The sequence below is a fragment of the Tauraco erythrolophus genome, chromosome 20 (assembly GCF_009769465.1).
Source record: "Tauraco erythrolophus isolate bTauEry1 chromosome 20, bTauEry1.pri, whole genome shotgun sequence".
In the NCBI taxonomy this organism is placed as follows: domain Eukaryota; kingdom Metazoa; phylum Chordata; class Aves; order Musophagiformes; family Musophagidae; genus Tauraco; species Tauraco erythrolophus.
Genome location: NC_141484.1, coordinates 13,435,519 through 13,458,976, shown reverse-complemented (window position 1 = coordinate 13,458,976; position 23,458 = coordinate 13,435,519). Strand labels below are relative to the sequence as shown.

At 44.4% G+C, this 23,458-nt stretch overlaps 1 protein-coding gene across 1 annotated transcript; it reads right to left on the bottom strand.

Annotated features, from left to right (window-relative positions):
• Positions 1–320: 320 nt before the first annotated feature.
• LOC104375513 (myosin heavy chain, skeletal muscle, adult) lies at positions 321–21,605 on the bottom strand. Its single transcript, XM_086624281.1, has 38 exons — positions 21,399–21,605; positions 21,166–21,309; positions 20,916–21,072; positions 19,175–19,202; positions 18,965–19,076; positions 18,779–18,871; positions 18,589–18,652; positions 18,408–18,506; positions 18,199–18,302; positions 17,980–18,118; positions 17,407–17,525; positions 17,159–17,308; positions 16,196–16,366; positions 15,252–15,558; positions 15,079–15,152; positions 12,635–12,722; positions 12,423–12,540; positions 11,964–12,087; positions 11,182–11,318; positions 10,824–11,079; positions 9,586–9,828; positions 9,196–9,372; positions 8,965–9,110; positions 8,783–8,873; positions 8,305–8,694; positions 8,031–8,157; positions 7,625–7,743; positions 6,963–7,159; positions 6,484–6,667; positions 6,232–6,397; positions 5,935–6,059; positions 5,470–5,778; positions 5,177–5,380; positions 4,785–4,910; positions 4,519–4,689; positions 4,328–4,432; positions 4,089–4,184; positions 321–476 (listed from the first exon to the last, which is right to left on the bottom strand). The coding sequence occupies exons 1-38, from the start codon at positions 21,603–21,605 to the stop codon at positions 321–323; spliced, it is 5,823 nt and encodes a 1,940-aa protein (XP_086480407.1).
• Between the last annotated feature and the right edge of the window lie 1,853 nt (positions 21,606–23,458).

Genomic DNA, 23,458 nt, shown 5'->3' with positions numbered 1-23,458 from the left:
ACTTTTCTCTTTCATTCTGAATCATTGACGATTATTTATCTGAGTAAGAAGCTTCCTTTTTATCATTCACTAAAGCAATATAGAAACGATAAGCAGTTGGGAACTAGGTGACAAAAAGCTGTACCCTGACGTAAGTACAAAGGCTAACACAGGCCTAAGTGGTAAAACAAGAAACAAATGGAAACTACTGCTCATGCAAAGGAATCTACTCTTTATTCGCTACATATTGAGATGGTTGCAAATATAAAACACAGAAGAAGGTGACTGAGAGGTTCACATTTTGTACATCCCTCACGTCACTTTGCTGCCTCCTGGCAGCCTCACTCTTCCTCTTCTATCTTCTTGCCATGAAACTCCCGGCTCTTCACTCGGAGCTTGTTGACCTGCGACTCTGCAATGTCAGCCCGCTCCTCGGCTTCCTCCAGCTCGTGCTGGATCTTACGGAACTTGGAGAGGTTGACATTGGACAGCTCCTCCTGTGCGGGGAGAGGGAGTCGGTGGTGAGGAGCCCAGGGCAGGGGTTTGGCTCCTCCTGCACCTCGGCCTTGCAAGGTTGCGGCTCTTCCCTGGGGGAAGGCACAAGCCTCCATCCCCCACCCCACACTGTTTACACGTAAGCCTCACACAGACCTCCTTAACCTTCCTTATTCAGGATTCCACTATGACAAACTTTACCAGTACGCTGTCACTCTTGAGGAGTTATTTCATCACTCAAATTTGTCATTTGTGTACTTATTCTCCCACTACTTACAACTCCACTATCAGTGTGACTTATTACGTTGAGAAAGACCCTGAAGTCTCCTGCTGTTGATTACTTCCAGAGATTCATGAACTTCTCTGTAAGTTGATGTGACTCCATATTTTGTTTAGTTTGATCTGCTGTATGAAACAGGCTGCGAAACCTTTCTCAGTTCATCCCTGACTACTGCAGGGTGCCTAGAACTCAGCAAGGCCTCATGACATGATATCCTTTCCTGATATTCATACTCATAGAATCACAGTATCATAGAATGGTTTGGGTTGGAAGGGACCTTAAAGATTGTCTAGTTTCAAGCCCTCTGACATGAGCAGAGACACTAGATCAGGCTGCTCAAAGCCTCATCCAGCCTGGCCTTGAACACTTCCAGGGATGGGGCAACCACAACTCCTCTGGACAACCTGTTCCAGTGTTTCACCAACCTCATTGTAAAAAATTTCTTCCTTATATCTAACCTAAATCTCTCCTCTTTCAGTTTAAAGCCATTGCCCTTTGTCCCATCACTACATGCCCTTGTCCAAAGCCCCTCTCCAGCTTTCCTGTAGGCCAGTTAGGTACTGGAAGGCTGCTATAAGATCACCCTGGAGCCTTCTATTCTCTAGGCTGAACAGCCTCAACTCTCTCCATCTCTTCTCATAGGAGAGGTGCTCCAGCCCTCTCATCATCTTTGTGGCCCTCCTCTGGACTCACTCCAACAGGTCCTTCTTGTGTTGGGGACCCCAGAGCTGAATGCAGCACCACAGGGAGGGGTCTCAAAAGAGCAGAGCAGAGGGGCAGAATCACGTCTCTCAACCTGCTGCCCAAGCTGCTTTGGATGCAGCCGAGGATATGGTTGGCTTTCTGGGCTGCCAGCACACATTGCCGACTCATGTTGAGCTTCTCATCAACCAGCACTCCCTCCAAGTCCTTTTCCTCAGGGCTAGTCTCAATCCGTTCTCCGCCCAGCCTGTACTTGTGTTTGGGATTGCCCCTGACCCAGTTTCAAGGACCTTGCACTTGGCCTTGTTGAACTTCATGAGGTTCTCACAGGCCCACCTCTCCAGCCTGTCAGGGTCCCTCTGGATGGCATCCCTTCCCTCCAGCGTGTCCACCACACCACACAGCTTGGTGTCATCAGCAAACTTGCTGAGAGTGCACTCGATCCCACTGTCCATGTCACCAACAAAGATGTTAAATAGCACTGGTCCCAGTACCGACCCCTGAGGAACACGACTCGCCACTGGCCTCCACTTGGACATTCAACCGTTGACCACAACTCTTTGAGTGCGACCATCCAGCCAATTCCTTATCCACCGAGTGGTCCATCCATCAAATCCATGTTTCACCAATTTAGAGACAAGGATGTTGTGTAGGACAGTGCCAAATGCTTTGGACAAATCCAGGTAGATGAAGTCAGTTGCTCTTCCCTTATCCACCAACACTGAAACTCCATCATAGAAGGCCACCAAATTTGTCAGGCATGATTACCCTTAATGAAGCCATTTTCTCTGTCACCAATCACCTCCTTTCATGTGCCTTAGCATAGTTTCTGGGATGAACTGCTCCATAATCTTGCCAGGCACAGAGGTGAGACTGACTGGCCTGTAGTTCCCTCGGTCTTCCTTTTTCCCTTTTTAAAGATGGGGGTTATGTTTCCTCTTTTCCAGTCGATGGGAACTTTGTCAGACTGCCATGACTTCTCAAATATGATGGATAATGGTTTAGCAACTTCATCTGCCAGTTCTCTCAGGACCTGCAGATTCATCTCATCCGATCTTATAGACTTGTGCACCTTCAGGTTCCTTAGATGGTCTCAAACCTGATCTTCTTCTACGGTGGGTGGTTCTTCATTTTCCCGGTCCCTGCCTTTGACTTCTGCAACTTGGGCTGTGTGGCTAGATCTCTTGCTAAAAAAGACTGAGGCAAAAAAGTTATTGTGTACATCAGCCTTCTTCATGTCCCAGGTAAACCAGGTCTCTCGTTTCCCTCCGGAGAGGGCCTACATTCTCGCTAGTCCTCCTTTTATAACTGACATACCTATAGAAGCTTTTCTTGTCACCCTTGATGTCCCTGGCCAGATTTAATTCTATCAGGGCTTCAGCTTTCCTAACCTGATCCTTGGATGCCAAGACAAATTCTCTGTATTCTTCCCAGGCTACGTGTCCTTGCTTCCACCCTCTGTAGGCCTTCTTTTTGTGTTTGAGTTCGTCCAGGAGCTCCTTGTTCATCCATGCAGGCCTCCTGGTATTTTTGCCTGACTTCCTCTTTGTTAGGATGCACTGCTCCTGAGCTTGGAGCAGGTGATCCTTGAGCATTAACCAGCTTTCTTGGACTTTTCTTCCCTTCAGGGCTTTATCGCATGGTACTCTACAAAGCAGATCCCTGAAGAGGCCAAAGTCTGCTCTCCTGAAATCCTGGGTAGTGAGATTGCTATGTGGCCTTCTCACCACCCTAAGGATCTTGAACTCCACCATTTCATGACCACTGCAGCCAAGACTGCCCTTGAGTGTCACATTCCCCACCAGCCCCTCCTTGTTGGTGAGAACAAGGGCCAGCATAGCACCTCTCGTCATTGGTTCCTCTATCACTTGGAGAAGGAAGTTGTCATCAATGTATTCCAGGAACCTCCTGGATTGCTTGCACCCTGCTGTGTTGTCCCTCCCACAGATATTGGGGTGGTTGAAGTTCCCCATGAGGATCAAGGCTTGTGAACATGAGGTTACTCTTATCTGTCTATACAGGGCCTCGTCTACTCGGTCTTTTTGGTCAGATGGCCTGTAGCAGACCCGCAGTATAATGTTGCCTATTACTTCCTCCCTTTAACCCTGACTCATAAGCTCTCAGTCAGCTCCTCATCCATTCCCAGACAGGGCTCCATGCACTCCAGCTGGTCTTTGACTTAGAGGGCGACACCTCCTCCTCGTGTCCCCTGCCTGACCTTCCTAAAGAGCTTGTATCCTTCCATTCCAGCACTCCAGTCATAGGATTCATCCCACAACATCTCCCTGATGCCAATAAGATCATAGTCCTGCAGACGTGCTCACATCTCTAATGCCTCTTACTTATTCCCCATGCTGCGTGCATTTGCATACAGGCATTTAAGTTGGGCCCCTGATGAAGCTGACTTTCTCGCTGAAGCGTCTGGAATTCCTTTTTGCTGCTCTTCTGGTGCTGTCAGGTTGTCTTGATCAAGCTTGATATTATCTCCCTCCACCTTCAAGTCTAGCTTAAAGCCCTGTCAATGAGCCCCAGTAGCTGAAGAGCAAAGACCCTCATCCCTCTTTGAGGACAGTTAATGAGCATGCTGCCTGGATGCGAGGTGGTTCTTGCCCATTTTCTGAGCAATACTTACAGCCTCTTCAGCTTGTCTCTTGTAGGATTTCACCTTCGTTTGCAGCTTGTCCACCAGATCCTGCAGTCTGAGAATATTCTTCCGGTCTTCCTCAGACTAGAGTGGTTGGTAAACAGGAAAGAGAGTGAATTATTGGTTTATCACCATGTGAGGTCAATAATTCCCCTTGGGGACGGTGTCTGCAAAATTGGACTTGCTGTGAGAAAACTTTGTCAGCCCAAGGAGGCCTCCTGCCTTACCTGGTAGGTCAGCTCCTTCACCCTCCTCTCGTACTTGCGCACACCCTTCACGGCTTCAGCGCTGCGCTTCTGCTCTGAATCTACCTCCCCTTCCAGCTCTCGCACCTGCAACAAGAAGTCCATCTTTGGAGCTTCCCTGGTGGTTATTTATGTGGCACGCTCAATCATGCCCAAATAAAAGCCCTACGCACTCTGGCCTCCAGCTTCTGAAGTTGCTTCTTGCCTCCCTTCAGAGCCAACTGTTCCGCTTCATCCAGACGGTGCTGCAAGTCCTTCACTGTCTGGTCCAGGTTCTTCTTCATCCTCTCCAGGTGAGCACTGGTGTCCTGCTCCTTCTTCAGCTCTTCTGCCATCATGGCTGCCTGATGACAGAAAAGGTTCAAAGCCATTTTGAGGCTGGAGACATTTTAGGGGAGAATACATCCACCATCAGCAACGAAAGAAGCCCTCAACTCACGTCTGTTATGGCCTTCTTGGCCTTCTCTTCGGCATTGCGGGCTTCTTGGATCGTATCCTCCATTTCACTCTGAATTTGCACGATGTCTGTTTCCAGCTTCTTCTTGGTGTTGATCAAGCTGGTGTTCTGCGTAACAGGAAAAATATGATTTATACTGTTAGATCTAATGCCTCCAAACCAAGAATTCAAAGTGTGAGTATTGTTTATGGAAGTCTTCAATGCAAGAGCCCTCTTTCGAGACACAGCAGGAAACCAGACACAGATGACTGGCTGGATTTGCGTATTATGGAATAGCTTTTCAAGTGTTAACATAGTAACCACTTACAAGATACATAGTAAACTCATTGTGTTATACCTTTTTGATGGTATTAATTTTGGGCAGAGTGCCTGACCTGGGTGTGGAGAAGCTGCACACGTTCAGTGGCATCCAACAGCTCCTGCTCAGCCACTTTCCTCGACCGCTCCGTCTGCTCCAGGGCTGCCCGGAGCTCCTCGATTTCAGCCTGCAGCAGGTTTGCTCTGCGTTCCACCATGGCCGCCTGCTCCTTCAGGTCCTCCTGTGTCCTGAGAGCATCATCCAGGTGTATCTGGGTATCCTGTAAAAGAGACGAGAAATCACAAGGCACTTTGGTGCCAAAAAATGTCAGGGATGTCATTTCTTTCTCTGCGGCTTTGCTGAACAGACCTTGAGCACTGCCTGTGTGTTCCTCAGGTTCTTTTGTGACTCTGCAGCCACGCGGTTGGCATGGCTCAGCTGGATCTCCATTTCATTCAGGTCTCCTTCCATCTTCTTCTTCAGCCGCAGGGCTTCATTCCTGCTCCTGATCTCAGCATCCAGGGTGCTCTGCATGGACTCCACGACTCGGAGGTGGTTTCTCTTCAGCTGGTCGATCTCCTCATCTTTCTCTGCTATCTTCCTGTCAATCTCAGACTTCACCTGGTTGAGCTCAAGTTGGAGGCGCAGGATCTTCCCCTCTTCATGTTCCAGAGAGGCCTGGACAAGTCAGAAGGAACAGTAACTTGAACTACTGCTTCCTTTCTAAGTAATCTCTTGTGCAATATTTCGTGAAATCTAGGCTAGCTTTCCTGCCATCTCTGCAGATAACTATTCCCATACTTTCAGTCTGGGCACTGTTAGCACTGTGTGTACCTCAGCTTCCTCCAGGGAGGCTTGGAGTTCAGATTTCTCCTGCTCAATCTGCTTCTTGACTTTCTCCAGCTCATGAATCGCCTTTCCTCCCTCAGCAATCTGCTCCGTGAGGTCAGCAATCTCCTCTATGGGAACAAAGACCAATGGCATGGTCAGCGAAAGAGTCTAATGGGAAGGGGTCTGTCACACCAAGGTGATGGGCATCTTTGCAGACCTGCAGGCACAGACTCGTGTAGAGCAGTGGGTAGTGGTGGGTAGTGAGAAAGCCCTGCCAGGAGCAGGGGGCCAGGGACTTACGCTGCAAGTTCTTGTTCTCACGCTTCAGCGTTTCCAGGTGGTCCAAGGACTCCTCATAGGCATTCTTCATCTTAAACAGCTCCGTGCTGAGAGAGCGAGACTCCTTCTGGGAGGCTTCCAGCTCAGCCTGCGTTTCCTCATACTTCTGCTTCCACTCTGCCAGGATCTGAAGAGAAACAGGGTCTCAGTATGGATGTGGCTATCAGGAGGGGATGCTCTGCCCAGGAAGCCCAGGGCTGGAGCCCAAAATACCTTGTCAAAGTTCTTTTGCTTCTTATCCAGAGCTGCGCAGGCAGCATTGGATCGCTCCACATCAATCATCAGGTCCTCCACTTCATTCTGCAGCCTCTGCTTTGTCTTTTCCAGAGAAGCACATTTGGCATTGACAGCTTCAACGTGTTCCTCTGCATCCTGCAGGCGCTGTGCCAGCTTCTTCCTGGGAGGACAGAAGCATAGCTCCAGCTTAGAGCTACCACATCTGTGTCCTAGTATCTACTGAGTATTCGGCTTTTCTGAGCATTTCTAGCCCTAAAGGGTATGCTTGCCCTCTCAATCTACACTTTTTCCACAGCACTCTTCCTCTCCCTTCCTCCCTCTCCTCTAATACAAAGACCGTATATTCCTGCCCTTGTCCCACCCCTGTCCTAACCCACTCTCAGAGACTCTAATTTCCAAATTCCCTTAACAGTCTCAGCCTTCTCCAGCAATTCAACATCCCACTTCCTACATACTTGGCCTCCTCCAGCTCCTCCGTACGCTGAATGGCATCTGTCTCGTATTTGGTTCTCCACTGGGCCACTTCGCTGTTGGCCTTGGACAGGGCACGCTGCAGCTCCCCTTTGGCTTCCTGCTCCTCCTCATATTGTTCCCGGAGCAAGTCACAGTCGTGGCGAGCAGACTGCAAGGCGTGGGCCAGGGCGTTCTTGGCCTGGGGAGATATTGGGATTGATAAGCTGAATACTTGTCTTGAGATGCCTCTTGACAATGAAATTGGTGGTGAAATTAGAATGAAACTCTAATTAAGCAAATGCAAAGCTGGGAGCTGCTGAAGCCTTCATCAGTGTGTTCTGGAGGATCAGGATATGTTAGTGACACATACTCTGGGGACAGTAATCTGTTGTTTCTGTAAATGGTTTGACATATGTGTCTGAATCCTGTGTTAGAGATTATTAGCAGAATCTCATGCAAGCCTTGCGGATGACTTCCTCCAGCAGCAAAATCATTACGCTTTTTTCCATGTCTAGCTTAGGAGTTGGGATATGTGCAGTACTGGTGTTCCCTCCAGTAATACATGTGTTTGGGGAAAGACTATTGAATCAGTCTTAGATAAGACAGGATTTTCCAAATGCTTTTAGGGATGATGTAGGTTTTGGACAGTAGGGTACTTCCAGACCTTTACTTCTTCCTCTAGGTGTCTCTTGAGTTCCTCAATCTGTTGGGTAAATCCTTGCTTGCCCCTAGATAACTGAGAAATCAGAGCATCCTTTTCCTCCACCTGGCGTGAATATTCACCTAAGAAGAGTCAAGTGAAAAAAAAAGTAACTAACTAGACTATTAAAAACATTTGTTTCTGTAAACCCCTGTGATCTTGCTCTGAGATGCAAGTTATCATATTGCACCCTGTGGTGTCCTCACAGAATCATAGAATCATAGAATGGTTAGGGTTGGAAGGGACCTCAAAAATCGTCTAATTCCAACCCCCTTGCCATGGGCAGGGATACCCTCCACTATACCAGGTTGCTCAATGCCTCATGGCATGCAGGTCCTCCCATTGCACCTCAGGAATGAGAATGTCTCACCTGATTCTGTCTGCAGACGAGCTCTTTGAGTATTGAGGTCATTGATCATGCGCTGATTTTGCTCCTCCTTTGTTTTGATCTCACTCAGCTGGTCTTCCAGAGTGCGGCACATCTTCTCCAGATTTGCCTAGATAGCAAACACAAGGAAGAAAAGGAGATGAATGGCCGGACTCTGCCTTATCCTCACAGCAGGGATTCTTTTACGAGACTGTGGCTGGTAGATGTAGCCTGTGTGCCATATCTTGGCGCTGTATGTTCTACTGCAATTTCATACCTTGGCTTTGGAGACAGACTCCATGTTACTGGCCAAGTCGTCAATCTCCATCTTCAGCTCACTCTTCTCCTTCTCCAGCTTCTGCTTCACTCGTTGCAGGTTGTCGATCTGCTCCCCAAGCTCAGCTGTGCTGTCCGCGTGCTTCTTTCGCAGGGCGGCAGCCGTGGCTTCGTGCTGCAGCGTGGCCTCTTCGAGGTCGCGGCGCATCTTCTGAAATTCTGCCTCGCGCTTCTTGTTCATCTCGACCTGAGCTGCAGTAGCCCCTCCTGCTTCTTCCAGGCGCTCGCTGATCTCCTCGAGCTCCCTCGAGAGGTCAGCACGATGCTTCTCTGCTTTTGCCCGAGAGGTTCGTTCTGCCTCAATTTCCTCCTCCAGTTCCTCTATACGAGCCTGGGGAACATTAGGGACCCTTCACACACAGGCCCTTCTCCTTCTGGACCTGAGACTGAGTGAGAGAGGGGAAGAAAGAGAAACTTGCCTGCAGCTCCTTGATCTTCTTCTGTAACTGCATGCCCAGGGCTTGTTCATCCTCAATTTTGCTCTGGATTTGGCTGATTTCAAAGTCTTTCCTTTGGGCAAAGCAAAGCAAATCATGTTAGAGTTCAAGAAAACAGAGAAGTGCACCAGCCCAGTGTTCAGGTGCCCCACGACCACACTTACTTCTTCAGTTTCTCATCCAGCTGCTGCTTATCGTTTTCCAAATCCATTATGCTGTCATGGGCCAGCTTCAGGTCTCCTTCCAGTTTCCTCTTAGCTCTCTCAAGGTCCATGCGCAGTTTCTTCTCTTGCTCCAAGGACCCTTCCAGCTACAACAAACAAGACCATCAGTGCTCTGCCAGCCAGGTCAGACTCCATACCTGTCCTGTCCTTGCTGTATGTCTGTGTGCTTACATCGTCCACTTGCTGCTCCAGCTTGGTCTTCGCTTTGGTCAGCGTATTGACTTTGTCCTCTTCTGCCTGCAGGTCGTCCAGTGTCTGCTGATGGGCCTCTTGGAGGGCTTTCTTTTCTTTTGTCAGCTTGGCAATGGTCTCGTCCAGGGCTGCCATCTCCTCTGTGAGGTTTTTCACCTACAAATATAAGCAAGTGTCAAAATTGGTTGGAAAATATGTCTGCTGGTTCAGTGACATTTCCACTTTGCAGTGCTTAGCCAAGAGTTTCGTTTTGCTGCTTAGATAAGACCCAGCTCAAATGTTCCAAAGCCAACATGTCCTGGGGGAACAGGCTCTTGTGTTCCAAGAAGCAAAGATTTTTTGATTCCTTATGTGATTCCCTGTGTGTACCTTGTTTTCAGTGGCATGCTTTTCCTTCTCCACTTTGGCCAACGTTAACTCAAGGTCATCAATATCTTTCTTCAGCTCTGAACACTCGTCCTCCAGTTTTCTCTTCTTGGCTGTCAGCTCAGCATTAATTTCTTCCTCATCCTCAGCCCTTTCAGTCACCTCCTTAATTTTGGCTTCCAGCTGGATTTTGGTTTTGATGAGCTGATCACACCTTTCCTCAGCATCAGCCAAGCTGTCTGCTTCCTGTTGGGGAGATACAGATTTTTGTGGGTTGTAATGTTTTGAAGTTTCTCCTCTCTGTCTTTTGCATCACTGAGCGGGCATGTGTTAAAATGGGGGCTGGACCTGGCCTTCCACTCCAGCAACTGGAAGATCTCTCTGGGAAATCTGTTCATCTGGGATAAACATTTATTCCAAACTTTTTGTGTCTCTTAAAAATGCCTCACAGAAAGGGTAGCTATGAGAATATCTCATGCACTCAAAAGCTCGACAGACCAGTGGTCACTTCGATTACTATTTTTTCCAGAAGCAATGGCTTGGACTTTTTTTTTCTGATGGAAAAAGTATTCAATAGTTTCTTCTTTTGAACTGACTTATCATGAACCTCATAAAATTTGGGAAGTAATGGCTTTGTGAAAGTAATTTAGTTGAAAAAGAAATCTATCACTTTTCTACATGTATTAAAATTGCTTCAAGACCCAGAGTTCTTGCCTTTCCTATCAGCTACCTCTGTGCATTCTTTCCAGGCCGTTTCCAGTGCTACCTAGTTGGTAACTTCATTTTGCCTTAAGAAACTGCTTTTTCCTAATTGAGGTTGAATGGGAAGTATCTGTGTTCCTGAAGGTAATGAAGGCCTTATAGTGTAGCCGTAGGTAGGAAAAGCAGGTCCTTCTCAGGTTTGCCTTTACTCTGTTAGACAGATACATTGCTTTGAAAGTTGACTAGATGGAGATACTTCCTCTCCCGTTTTGAGCTCTCTGTGGTGGATTACATGTTGGCTAGTGTTACATGGCTCTTTCCTCAGACAGTGGGAATGCTGAGTCTCATGTAGGCTGCCATGAGACTCACCATGACCCTGCCAGTGCCTGTTTACCCAGCGTTGGAGTGCCTTAGAATGTCCGATTTAGGCTGTTTTCTGCTGCACGTTAGTCAGCTTCCTGTGAGTCTCTGCTTAGGATAAGAAGCTTTCTGAATGGGGATCGTACTCTTCCCAGGGACAAATGAACAGTGATACTCACTGCCTGCACTTGGAGCTGCAGGTCATTTTTCTCCTGCAGCAGGACCACCATTTTCTCCTCCAGCTCCTTCCTCTTTGCCTCAGACTTTGCAAGCTCTTCCTTGGTTTTCTCAAACTCTTCTTTCATGTTGGCCATCTCCTTCTCAGATTCTGCACTCTTCAGCAAGGGCTTGATCTTGAAGAAGAGCTTCATCCAGGGCCAGTGCTTCACATTCATGAATGCACGAACATTGTACTGGATGCAAAAGATGGATTCCCTGAAATGAAATTCATATGGCTGTTGCATAGTTTCGTTGTGATGAATTTGAACTTCATTAGTCAAGTACCAAGAGAACAAACTAAATATGAGAAATGTCTACCTTCTCTCCACCATTCTCTGATACTCCACTCTCATCAGGAAGCCCCTGCACCTGGCTTGTGTGCGAGTGATAATTTCTGCCAGCTTGTCATCTCTCATCTCCTCCAGGAGTCCCAGCAGTCCAGCTTTGAAGAACACCTTAAGAAGGGAAAAATTGCAGCACGTCATTGTCAAGTAGTACAGAATAGAGGAACAGAGTCTTTCAGGATCCTCTATTTGACCTTAATGACCATGATCAGCCTTGCCTTGGGCCCCCTTCTAAAACCTCTGCCCAAGGGCCTACTAGTTCCCTATAAACTCAGCTCTAAGCATTAAATCCTGGTCTGAGCTATGTGGTATGTGTTATGGTTTCCATTTCTGCTACACATACACCTGGTCATGAACTCCAGTGAGCTCTACCATGACCTGTGGACTCACTTCCGGGCTTGATGTTAGACCAATCTCAGTGCTGTGTATTTGCTCAGGAATTAATGAATAGTACCTGGGCCTTGCTAGCTTACCTGTATCTGACTCTGACCAAACTCAAAAATCAAGGCTTTATGGCTTTGCCTCAGACCTCCCTTATTGTCACAAACCCACCTGATGATCTGGACTCTTGGTTGAACCTGGATATCATTCCAGGGTCTTACCCACTTGCCCTGCTTAGGTACCATGGGGCTGGGCACTTGCTGATTGAGGCCTCTACTCTGTCAGCTCTGTTAGTGTGCTGTGCTCCCCGTCCTTGACAAAGAAGCCCTCCCTTACTTCTTTCTGATAAACTTTTAACATAGGTCTTGTTTCTACCTTGGTGTGACCAAATCTGTATTGGGTGTGGTCCACATCAATGGACCCAAGGAGCTTTTCTGAAGCCTTCTTGCTGTCCATGAACTGTCCCTCTGGGATAGCACTTGCATTAAGCACTCTGTATCTGCAGAAGAAAACAGAAACAGAACATGAAGAAATCCCCATCACAGAAACCACCACTGTGATTGAGCCCCACAGCCTTCTCAGACCGTCTCATTGAACCAGTCTCATGCCTGGAGGTAGTTCATTCTTTTGGAACAGGATATGGAGAGTGTTTTTACTATTAACTCTAACTGCAAGAGAATTCTGATCTCAGTAGTGTCATATCATCAGGAACTGATGGTGAAACAATTCTATGTTACTGCTCAGTACCAATGTAAAGTATAATGTTTCAAGTATATCATGACACTCAAACTCTTCAGCTTGGTCTGAACAGGCAGAACAGTGTAGTGTTCTTACCTTTGTTTGAAGTCAGCATACAGGACTCTGCTGGGGAATCCTTTCCTGCAAATTCTGATCCCTTCCAGCACACCATTGCACCGCAGCTGATGTAGCACCAGCTCATGCTCCATGGCACCTAAAAAATACCACCATTAGTGACTACCCTGCTGTTTGACACTCAGGAGAAGAGCTTCTGATGCTCAAGTTTTCCTCCCATTAGATCCCCTTACCAGGTGTTTTTGTTTCATTTGGGATGATGCATCGTACAAAATGAGGGTGAGTGCTTCTCAAGTTAGCCATCAGCTTGTTTAAATTCTCCTGTGGGATCATGAAATGAGGTTTATGTTATTAAGCATAAGAAGTGGAAGCTTAATAGTGGACTTATCGTTTGAGTGTTTCAGGATGCAGACCTGTCTTGTCTAAAACATCTTATAGAAATTTGAAAGGGAAATTTGAAATCTGAAGGCTCCCAGATTTTTGTCTATTTGAAATTCTTTTGTAGAATAATGGTTAGTATTACTTTTCCTTGATCTCCTTATACCGATACAGAGCTGTCATCTCACAGTTTTCCTTCCAGCTGGCATTTCTTGTGGTACTTAGCTGGGCATTTTAAGTGGGTGACATGTACTCTTCGCTAAGCGTGACTAGCGTCTGATTTGGCATATAAATAAGTTCTTCTTAAATGAATAGAATATTTGCACAGACCATATAAATTGACCTTTTTAGTAGTAATTCAATCTCCCTAAATATCACTACCTCAGCTAAATAAAAACATTGAAAATCTAACTGAAAACTTACTTCAAAATTCATTAACTTAATGTAATTTAACATTCACTCTTTCCCCATTGAAATGAAAACATTGCCTTGTAATCTTGCGATTTCAAGGCAACTATTTTGCGTTTGATATTTGATCTATAATTTTTGAAATCTACATTGTGTCAATACTGAAAATCTTCATAGATACCTAAAACAGCTATGGGAAATATCTCTGAAGACTCCAGAGAATATTTTAATGAAGTTTAGCTGATTTGTTCTTGTCCTGGTTTCGGCTGGGATAGAGTTAATTTTCTTCTCAGTAGCTAGAATAGCACTATGTTTTGGATTTAGTATGGGATTTGGTATGATAAGAATGTTGATAATACACTGATGTTTTCAGTTGTTGCTAAGAAATCAAGGACTTGTCAGCTTCCCACACTTTGCCGGTGTGCAGGTGCACAGCAAGCTGGGAGGGAGCATAGCTGGAGCAAGATACTCATAGTTCCTGGGCTAAGATGTGGGCTTAAGCTCAAATTGACCAATGGAATATTCCATATCATGCAACATCATGCTCAGTATATAGATGAGGGTTGGTGACTTTCTTTTCCTGGATCACAGTTTTGGGATTTCTCTCCTCTGGGATCACTAGCTGGAGATAAGACAGGCATTGGTCAGTGAGTGGTGAGCAATTGCATTGTGCATCACATGTTTGTATATTCTATTGTTATTTTTTTATTATCATTGTCATTATACTTTTTATTTCATTTCAAATATTAGATTTTTCTTATCTCAACCAACGAGTCCTTTACCCCTTAGATTCTCTCTCATCCCCCAGGGGCGGGGGAGGGTGAGAGAGCGGTTGCATGGTGTTTGGCTGCCAGCTAGGTTAGAACCATGACAGTCCTTTTTAGGCACCAAAAAGGACTGTCATGGTTTAACCCCAGTGAGCAGCTAAGCCCCATCCAGCTGCTTGCTTACTCCCCTCCAGGTGGGTTGGGGGAGAGAATCAGAAGAGTAAAAGTGAGAAAACTCATAGGTAGAGATAAAGACAGTTCAATAGGTAAAGTAAAAGCTGCTCACACAAACAAAGAAAACCAAGGAACTCATTCACTACTTCCCATCGGCAGGCAGATGTTCAGCCATATCCAGGAAAGCAGGGATCCATCACACATAACCGTTACTTGGGAAGACAAATGCCATCACTCTGAACATTCCCCCCACTTCTTTCTTTTTCTCACAGCTTTATATGCTGAGCATGATGTCTCATGGTATGGAATATCCCTTTGGTTAGTTGGAGTCAGCCGTTCCAGTTGTATCCCTTCCTAACTTCCTCCGTACCTCCAGCCCACTCAATGGTGGAGTGGTGTGAGAAGCAGAAGAGGCCTTGACTTTGTGTAAGCACTGCCCAGCAGTATCTAAAACATCCCTGTGTTATCAACGCTGTTTTCACCATAAATCCAAAACATAGCTCCATACCAGCTACTATGAAGAAAATTAACTCTCTTCCAGACAAAACCAGCCCAGTTATTTACTCTCAGTCCAAGTAGGTGAATTTCACCCTTTGGAGATTTTTGTATAATATTCAGAGAAGGTGATAGCAAAACTAAGGCAGGTGGAAGAAATCTGTCAAAATATAAGGATACAATATGAATAGTCAATTGGAAAAAAAAGGCTAAGACAATTTCTTAGGGAGTTCCAGGAGGCTGATAATACCATTCTGTCTCCTGAAATAAAAGACCATTCACGCATTGAAGTAGAGATTTTGTGGTATTCTAAGGAGGTAATTCTGTAATTTCCAAGGATGGCAAGGGAAGGATTTCAAAGATGACAAGAGCTATGACCAAAACTGAAACAGACTGTTCAGAGTCAGAATAAAATTGCTTTCCATCTTCAAAGAGACAACAAGTTCTGTACTTACCCGGAAAAGAGCTGAGACAGTCTGGAAAGAAGAACCCTTCTTCTTGCCACCCTTCTTTCCACCACCACCAGCCTCTGCAAAATTGAAGAAAATGAGAAGATGCCTTGAACATATTCTTTGAGATTCCCTTTTGTACAGTATGAACATGTGAACATGAATTTTATAGAGCTTACCTGCTTCCCCACCATAGGAGGCAAAGAGTAAAGCCAATGTCTTCACAGATGATTTCTGATAAAGCCCAATGACAGTTTCGTTTAGGGGATCCTTGTTCTTCTCAAGCCAGCCAGTGATGTTGTAGTCCACTGTACCAGCGTAGTGCACCAGGGAGAAGTGGGCCTCAGCCTTGCCTTTGGCAGGCTTGGGCTTCTGGAAGTTGTTAGACTTGCCCAGATGCTGGTCATAGAGCTTGTTCTTGAAAGAGGTGTCAGTTGCCTTGGGGAACATGCACTCCTCTTCCAGGATGGAGAAGATGCCCATGGGCTGCAAGGTACCACAAGAAGTGTCAAATAAAGATGATAATGATGTGAAGCACGTATTATGAACAACAAAAGTACCAATGTGTTGCTGGTAGTATCTCAGCTGGATAAGGGCCCAATTTTGTTAGGAGTCGTTCTCAGGCAGGGAACTAATTTCTGCCTCCCCTTAGCTTCCTGCAGCCTGTTTTCACGGAACTGGTAAGAATGTCTGTCTGGTTCAGGTTAGAATTGGGAGTAGAATTGGAGGGAGAAGTGGTAAACAGAAAAATAATTGGGAAAAGAGGTACAAGAGGCCTAGTTGGTTTGGGAAATCAGGTGAGATGATATTTATTTCCCAGATTTTTATGTCGAGTTCTGATTTGAGTCTTCAGAGGAAAAAGTAAAGGAGACTGACTCAAGTTTGTTTTAAAGAAGACTATTGGTGGGAGTCCAGGCTACGTTTTCCATGCTCCAAGACCAGGTAATGCAGGATTGATGACACAAATATGCATTTCCCCAGACTAAAACAAATTTAAATATAATGCAAAATATTTTCTTGAATTGACACTGAATGTCTGGCTGTAAGTTCTTTCTGAGCTGAATCTGGCTCAGAAACATCACAGAATTCCAAAATACATAGTACACTTGTATGGAAAAAATACCTTCTCAATGAGCTCAATGCAGGCAGCCAGGTCCATCCCAAAGTCAATGAATTCCCATTCAATTCCTTCCTTCTTGTACTCCTCTTGCTCCAGCACAAACATATGGTGGTTAAAGAACTGTTGCAGCTTCTCATTGGTGAAGTTGATGCACAGCTGCTCAAAGCTGTTGAACTGCCCAAAGCAAGGAGAGGTGCACAGACTTTCAAGATATGGCAAACACCACAGAGTTTCACTAGCATTCTCCTAACACTGTTTGAAGTTCCCTAGCCGAAACACCATGCTAACTGTGCTGTAACAGCGTGTGTTTCCTTAGCAGGACTTCTATTGTAAAATTCACTGTCCTCAGAGGATTTTATTATTACTACTTTTGAAATCCAGATAAAAGTAGCATTTCTTTTTTACTGCGCTACTCGAAAGCAAATCCTTCAGTAACCTTAGCTGCAGCATCATGCAGGCGTCTCAGCTCTGTGACCTCCCAGAGAGTGGAAAGCTCCTCAGTGTTCCACCCAAGAATGTCTCTCTCCTCAGATCAACAATCCGGGGCTTTCTCTGCTCTGACACAGAACTCCTGCTATCATCACTGCATTCACAACACAGGAAACATGCCGTGAACTTTCCCATAGCACTACCCTTTCCTTGACTCTTCCAAGCACATCCACACCTTCAGCCCACATCTGTATGAGCCTTAGGCCAAGAATTGTCTCTTTGTTTGCAAAGCCTAAAACCTTTGCAAGCTCAAAGGCCTCTGAGACCATTCATCAGAAAGCGGAGCTTTCTCCTTTTACAATGTTAGAATCCAAGTGTTAGCAAAGCCATTTGAGGGTGCTATTGTGACAGCAAAGACGGAGGGGTTTCTAGAAAACTGCAGATGAGGATAAACTTCTGAAACTTCTTAAAAAGAAGTATGTTTCTGAGTCCTCATGATCCCTCCTTTGACTACAGTGCCAAATCTTTGTTCCTTACATCAAAGATCTCAAAGCCGGCAATGTCCAGGACACCAATGAAGTACTGTCTGGGCTGCTTGGTATCCAGCTGTTGGTTGATACGAACAACCATCCACAGGAACATCTTCTCATAGACAGCTTTTGCCAGGGCACCAACTGCATTGTTCACCTAAAACAGAGAAGAAAGGACTGGAGTTACCTCCTAGGATCAAAGAAGAATGCTCAAGTACTCGTTCAAGCCACATATTTTCAACCTCCAGATTTTACCTGTGACACAGTTTGACCTTTGGTCACGAATTCATTCCCAACCTTGACTCGGGGGTAGCACAGGGCTTTAAGCAATTCAGCTGAGTTCAGGCCCATCAGGTAGGCAGCCTTGTCAGCCACTAAAGAGAGGGGAGGAGAGAGAGAGAGAAGCATTTCTCTTTGGACAATGGCTAGAATTTGGTCAACGTGAACAACTCTGCTTTTCATGTTTCAGAAATGGAAAAGCATTGATCTGGTCTCATAGAAGGTCTGGGAAGGAATGTAAATTCTGGAAGCTAATGATGACCTTCTTTGAAAGCAAGTGGTTGAAGGTTTCACAGAAAGAAGATATCCTGTGTTGAAGATTCCTCTTTCAGCTCGTGCGTGTTTGGAGAGTATGCACTGGTAAAGTAACGGTATTTCCCATGATCAGGGAAGCACCTCTGCAGTTAGACAGACAACGACCAAAGATGCTTTTCCTCAGTGTTTTATGTGGTGACTCAGGCCAGCACAGGCCTGTCGTTGGAGGCTAACATATCATCTCTGCACACAGAGATGTTCTTTGAACAAGCCAGTTGCTGAGTTTGGTGATACCTTCTGTGCCATCGGGCTCTGCCTGCTCCTCTCTTTGTTTCTGCTTGAACTTCAGGTTGCCATAGTGCATGACAGCCCCTGTCAGCTTGTAGATGGCTGTCTTTTCATCTGCGGTGAAGCCCAGGATGTCAATGGCGCTCTGGCAACAGAAACCATAAAGTAAATGAATATGTACCAAGGCTCCAGTCCACCAGATGCCTTGCTTGGGAAGTTACTTACATCTGTAGCCATCAGTTCCTCCTGGTCATCAATGCTTGGCACAGTGATTTCACCCTGACTCACAAAGTGGAAATCATAAGGGTTGGTGGTAATGAGGAGCATGTCTGAAAGCAGCGAAAGGGAAAGAACAAGCTTACTTTAGCTTCCTAGATGACACAATGAGCTGTTGCTCAGTGATATTCCTTCAAAAAACTTAGTGATCTTCCTACCAATTAGCTCTGGCTTCTTGTTGGAGGTGATCTGGTAGAATATGTGGTAGCTTCTTTCTGCCTTCAACTGGAAAGTGACTCTGGACTTTTCCAGCAGATCTGGCAAGAACAGTAGGACAGAGTTAGCACAAGAACTGAGCAAGGTCAGAAGGAATAGGATCAGGCCAGGAGAGTCTCTTACAAGTTTCAATGTCAGCAGAAGCCAGTTTGCCTGTGGCTCCAAAGTGGATTCTAATGAATTTACCCTGTTAAGGGGAAAAAGAAGCATTTCTGCCAAGATGCATTTCACTGCCATCTCCTCGTGTGAGAATACCACTAGTCCATCACTGCTGTTATAAGGAGGGGGGATTTCCTCTAAAACAGCAACTCACAAAGCGTGAGGAGTTGTCATTCCTCACAGTCTTGGCGTTTCCAAAGGCCTCCAGCAGTGGGTTGGCGCTGATGATTTGATCCTCAAGCGTTCCCTGCAGGATAACAATTACTCCTGGTTATCCTTTCCAAAAACTGTGTCAGGAACGGAGGAAAGCATTGATTCAAGCCACTATCTACTATTTTACCTGCATTTTGCCTGATTGCTCCTCCTTCTTCTTCTCCCCGCTGGCTGCAATTGTTGCAAAGTACTGGATGACACGCTTTGTGTTCACAGTCTTCCCTGCACCGGATTCTCCGCTGTCAAACCAGAGAGAGAAGCAGAGAGCGTGTGGTCAGGCAGGAGGTCCCCTGGCACCGGGCAGCCCCGCAGGGACCCGAGCAGGGAGGGTACGTACGTGATCAGGATCGACTGGTTCTCGCGATCTGTGGGAGAGGCAGAAAGAAAGATGCCATTAGTTACATCCTTGAGTAACACAGAACACAATGTTTGGGATAAATACAAGCAGTGTTTGTAGAAAGCCTGTGTATTATGTGGAGGAGGCTGGAGTTATCACAGTTTGGATTTCTTCAATGTTTTTTTACACCTCTGAGATATTCATTTAAACTCCCTTTCAGTCAATGAAATAGGAGATTTTTTTCTTAATTTAATTTCTCATATCAATCTCTGTGTGAAATGAATAGTGATATAAGAACACCTGTCACTTTTCAGTCATTTCAATAAGTCTGGAGGATTATCTTCCTCAGAGAAACCTGTTACAGACATTGCTTTTTGTATCAAAAAACTCTCTGTAGAATCCACAGAGATTAGTATCAAAGTGTTTGTTTGCCTTTTTAAGGTCCCAGCAAATATGACTACCATCTCATACATCAGTGAGCCCTAAAAAAATTTAAGTATTTGAGATAGGTTTATACCTTTTTCCCTTTTACAAAATACCCTTTGAAAAGTCAGATTAATTAGGTCTCGTCTCTAAATAGCAAGGAGTTATAGTCACTAACTCTGTAAGTCAAAAGAATTCTGATCTCCCCCTTATCTAACTCTTTTGTAGAAGTGTAGAGATTTAATCAATTGGAAATGTTTAAACAATTTTTTTTTCCTTGTTTTATTTTTCCTTTTCACCAGTGAATTCAAAGGAAAGAATTCTTTCTAAGGTAGGAAAGAATGTGAATTTTTTTGCTGTTTTGGTTTTTATTTCAGATTGTTTCTCCTCATTTTTTGTTCATTTCTGTCTTTAGAAGTTTCCTTTAAAATGCACTAAGAGAAGAAAGAAAGAAGATAACAAATGTGGAAAAAAAATGCTAAACTATTTGTTTTTCATGAATCTGCTCCAGTGTTACAGTGGAAGTGCAAAAGGAGGAAAACAAATCAAATTATCATTCTATTTTTATTCAATATTCAGGGTTTTTTAACAGTCAACCTTACTACTCTGTGATGTTCAGAATGCCCTCGAGGAATCATGAAACAATTATAGATACATGATCATCGAATCACTGATTCTCTTCCATATGTTGTAGTTCTGGTGCACAGAATTCTAGTCCTTTCTGGTAAAGTAACTTTCATGCCTTAGAAGCAAATGTGCAATACAGGAGTGTTAACTAACAGTTAATTTGAAATTAAGTAATTTAAAATTGTTTCCAGAGGGTTCAACTTTGCTGGGATTCTGTGTCCTGTTCTTTCTCAAGAATTTGTAAATATCAGAATAACACATGAATTCAGATCATTCGCTTTTTTAAACAGTGTCTTCATGAAGCTATAACAGCTAGTAATCAATCTACAATACAGTTTTGTGAGATATTAATTAAATTATTGAGAGCTCTATTAGTATTTTCTGTCACATTTTGAGCAAATCAAGTCTCACTAATAGTGAAGAATAATAGTGGAGAATTTTTGTTTCATCTGACTCGATTCATCCTATTAATCATTCTTCACTGTAACTTTTTCAGTGTTCTTGTCTGCATGCTATCAATTAGAGTTTTACAAATCATTAGGACAAAACTGTGTCTCATGCATAATATCAACAACTGTTAAAATAAGTTAATAAAAGGCTCATGCTGAGGTTTACATCTCTACACATACAGTTTTAAAAAAAAAAAGAAATCAAATGTTGTATCACCATGAAGATGCTGCCATTGTCCCACCTGTCAGCATGAACTGATAGGCGTTGTCAGAGATGGAGAAGATGTGTGGAGGGGCCTCCTGGCGCTTCTTGCCTCGGTAGGCCAACACCACCTCCGGGTTGTACACCGGCAGCCACTTGTAGGGGTTGACAGTGACACAGAAGAGACCCGAGTAGGTCTGCGAGGAAGGGAGACAGCACGTTGGCTTCCACTTAGCCTGGCAGAGCAGTTGCTCCCAGCTGCCCAAAGGAAGACTGCTGCTGGTACTTACGTAGATCATCCAGGCTGCATAACGCTCTTTGAGGTTGTACAGCACAGCGGGTTCGTGGAGGTGGGTCATCATGGCCATGTCCTCAATTTTGTCATACTTGGGAGGGTTCATGGAAAAGACCTGATCTTCCTTTACTGTCAGGGTCTGTCAGATGAAGAGAGAGATGTTTGTATGTCAGTTAAGAGCTGAGACCGGGAATTACATACAGTTTTTAAGCCTGGAGTTTTACTCACCTCTCCACCTTCAGTCTTGACAGTGACCTTCCCTGATTCTTTGCTCTGGACTGTCCCTTTCACAAAGGATTCTTTAGGATGGGTCACAAAGACGGATGTCTTGGCATCGAAAGGTTTGTTCTGGGCCTCAATTCTTTCCTTCTCTGACTTTCGGAGGTAGGGAGCCGCCTCCCCAAAGGCGGCCATCTCAGCATCCGGAGAGGCCATGTCTGCGCTTATACAGGAGGCACAGTCAGCAGAGTACCCTGTAGGAAAGAAGATATTTTGAGTCAGTGAGTGAATAGCTTTATGTGGAAGAGAGGAAATCTCTTGCACTTTGGTTTCTTCAAATATTTAAATAGGTATAAACAAGTCAAAAGTTGGTTTTAAACTTCCCAGTCTTGGCCGAAAATACTTGTATACCTTCCTTAAATTAATCCTTAGGCATCTAGCTACGTAACAAAGTATAGAACAGTTCTTTAATGTTGCAGTGTTGTAGTACAGTTTAGCAGTTTTACTTCAAATTTGTGGACTCTAGTGAATTTGGATGTTGCTCTTGCAGAGACTTCATATTAAATAAGTCTCTGATTTTTAAAAAAATGCTACCTGAGAGTCTCTGAGAGACTTCCTTGTCTGATAGTAAATAATGTCTTTTCAGTGGAAAATTTACGTACTATGGACAATTCGTTTTGCTTTATGACAGATATAAATGTCACTATTGTCTGTTCTGCTTTCTAGAAATCTTGAATTGTTGAATTTCTTCTTTTTCCATAAAAATTGGTAAATTTTCATATTAATTCTGGTGGCAGAGGCTGGAAGTCAGTCACTGCTGTTTGAAAACATAGCAATTCATTTTGCGTTGCACAGATATCCAGAGCTATATGAGCTGAAGGCAAAAATGCTGCCTTCAAACCTAGAATAAAATCATTGGTGATAGAGACAGTCCCTGATAGAAATGGATAGCCAAGACTTACAGGAAGTTAAATGGAATAAAAAGGTATATACTTTGCCCAGAAGTTCACAGGAGCCATACACTTACCTTGAAATTTTCTGTCAAGACTGGGCACAGCACTCCAAAGAGACTTTTATAGAGTCTGGTATGCAGATGCTCTGGATGTTTCCTTTTCCTTCAGTCAAAATATATTTTGGCAAATCATCTTTGGCAAAACATTGTCTGGCAAACTTAACTAATGGCATAATTGTCATTTGATTTGACTAGATATATTTAGAAATGTTTTACATCTTACGATTCCTGTGGATACATTTCCTATAAATAGTCTGACAGGGCTATTAATAAGGGAATCTTGACTAGTCAAGGCACTTAAAGAACTTGGATGCAGAATTTATAGATTCCTCTACTGTTTCTACAGATAACCTGCTCTTTGACCCAGGTGAGGCTCTTTGGCATTTCTGTAGTGCAACTATTCCAGAAGTAAACCAGAAACAATACAGTGTATCTTGTGCACATGGTCCTGCGAATTTAGGGCTTGCCTTTACAGCATTAGAAAAGGCAATTCTACAAAAGACACGTCATGACTAAATGTCACTCAGTAATTCATTATATGTTATATTGAAAAGGGGAAAACCAGACACATAGTGTGGGCCAGGACTTTGACTGCAATAGTGCTAGATCGAGAGGGAATCCAAGCGACTGCAAATCAGAATACAAGTTCAAGTTTGGACATGCAATTCGTGCCTAGAGCGTGAAAGTTGACTCCTTAGCTATAAAAAGAAATAAATATCTATGAGAGTAAATCTGCACTTGATATTTTGTAGAAATAGAAAAATTCAATATATGCATCCTAAAGGAATGTTCACTGTTGCTGTTCTAATATCTAACTGATATTAGAGAAAAGTCTTACCTAGTCTTAAACAGATAAATTACCCATGGTACCTCGTACCCCCCAAAAAAATTATACTGTTTTTTTCCCAAATGTTTCTCGTTTTATAAGACTCAATGCTTTTGTTACAGAGCTGATCTAGAAGAAATGGGTAACATTTAACAACTATCGCTTTTATTAATAGGGAAGTTATTCATAGTCAAAGTTGTTTGTGTTTCTCAACCTTTATTAAAGATACTG

What these genes read in the sequence shown, in the direction of transcription:
- LOC104375513 (XM_086624281.1), bottom strand. Translation starts at nt 21,605, where the DNA reads ATGGCCTCTCCGGATGCTGAGATGGCCGCCTTTGGGGAGGCGGCTCCC. An exon ending in TGGAGCAGCAAGTGGACGAT is followed by an intron (nt 9,111 to 9,195) that starts GTAAGCACACAG and finishes TGTTTGTTGTAG; the next exon opens with CTGGAAGGGTCCTTGGAGCA. An exon ending in AGTCTGTCTCCAAAGCCAAG is followed by an intron (nt 8,158 to 8,304) that starts GTATGAAATTGC and finishes TTTGCTATCTAG; the next exon opens with GCAAATCTGGAGAAGATGTG.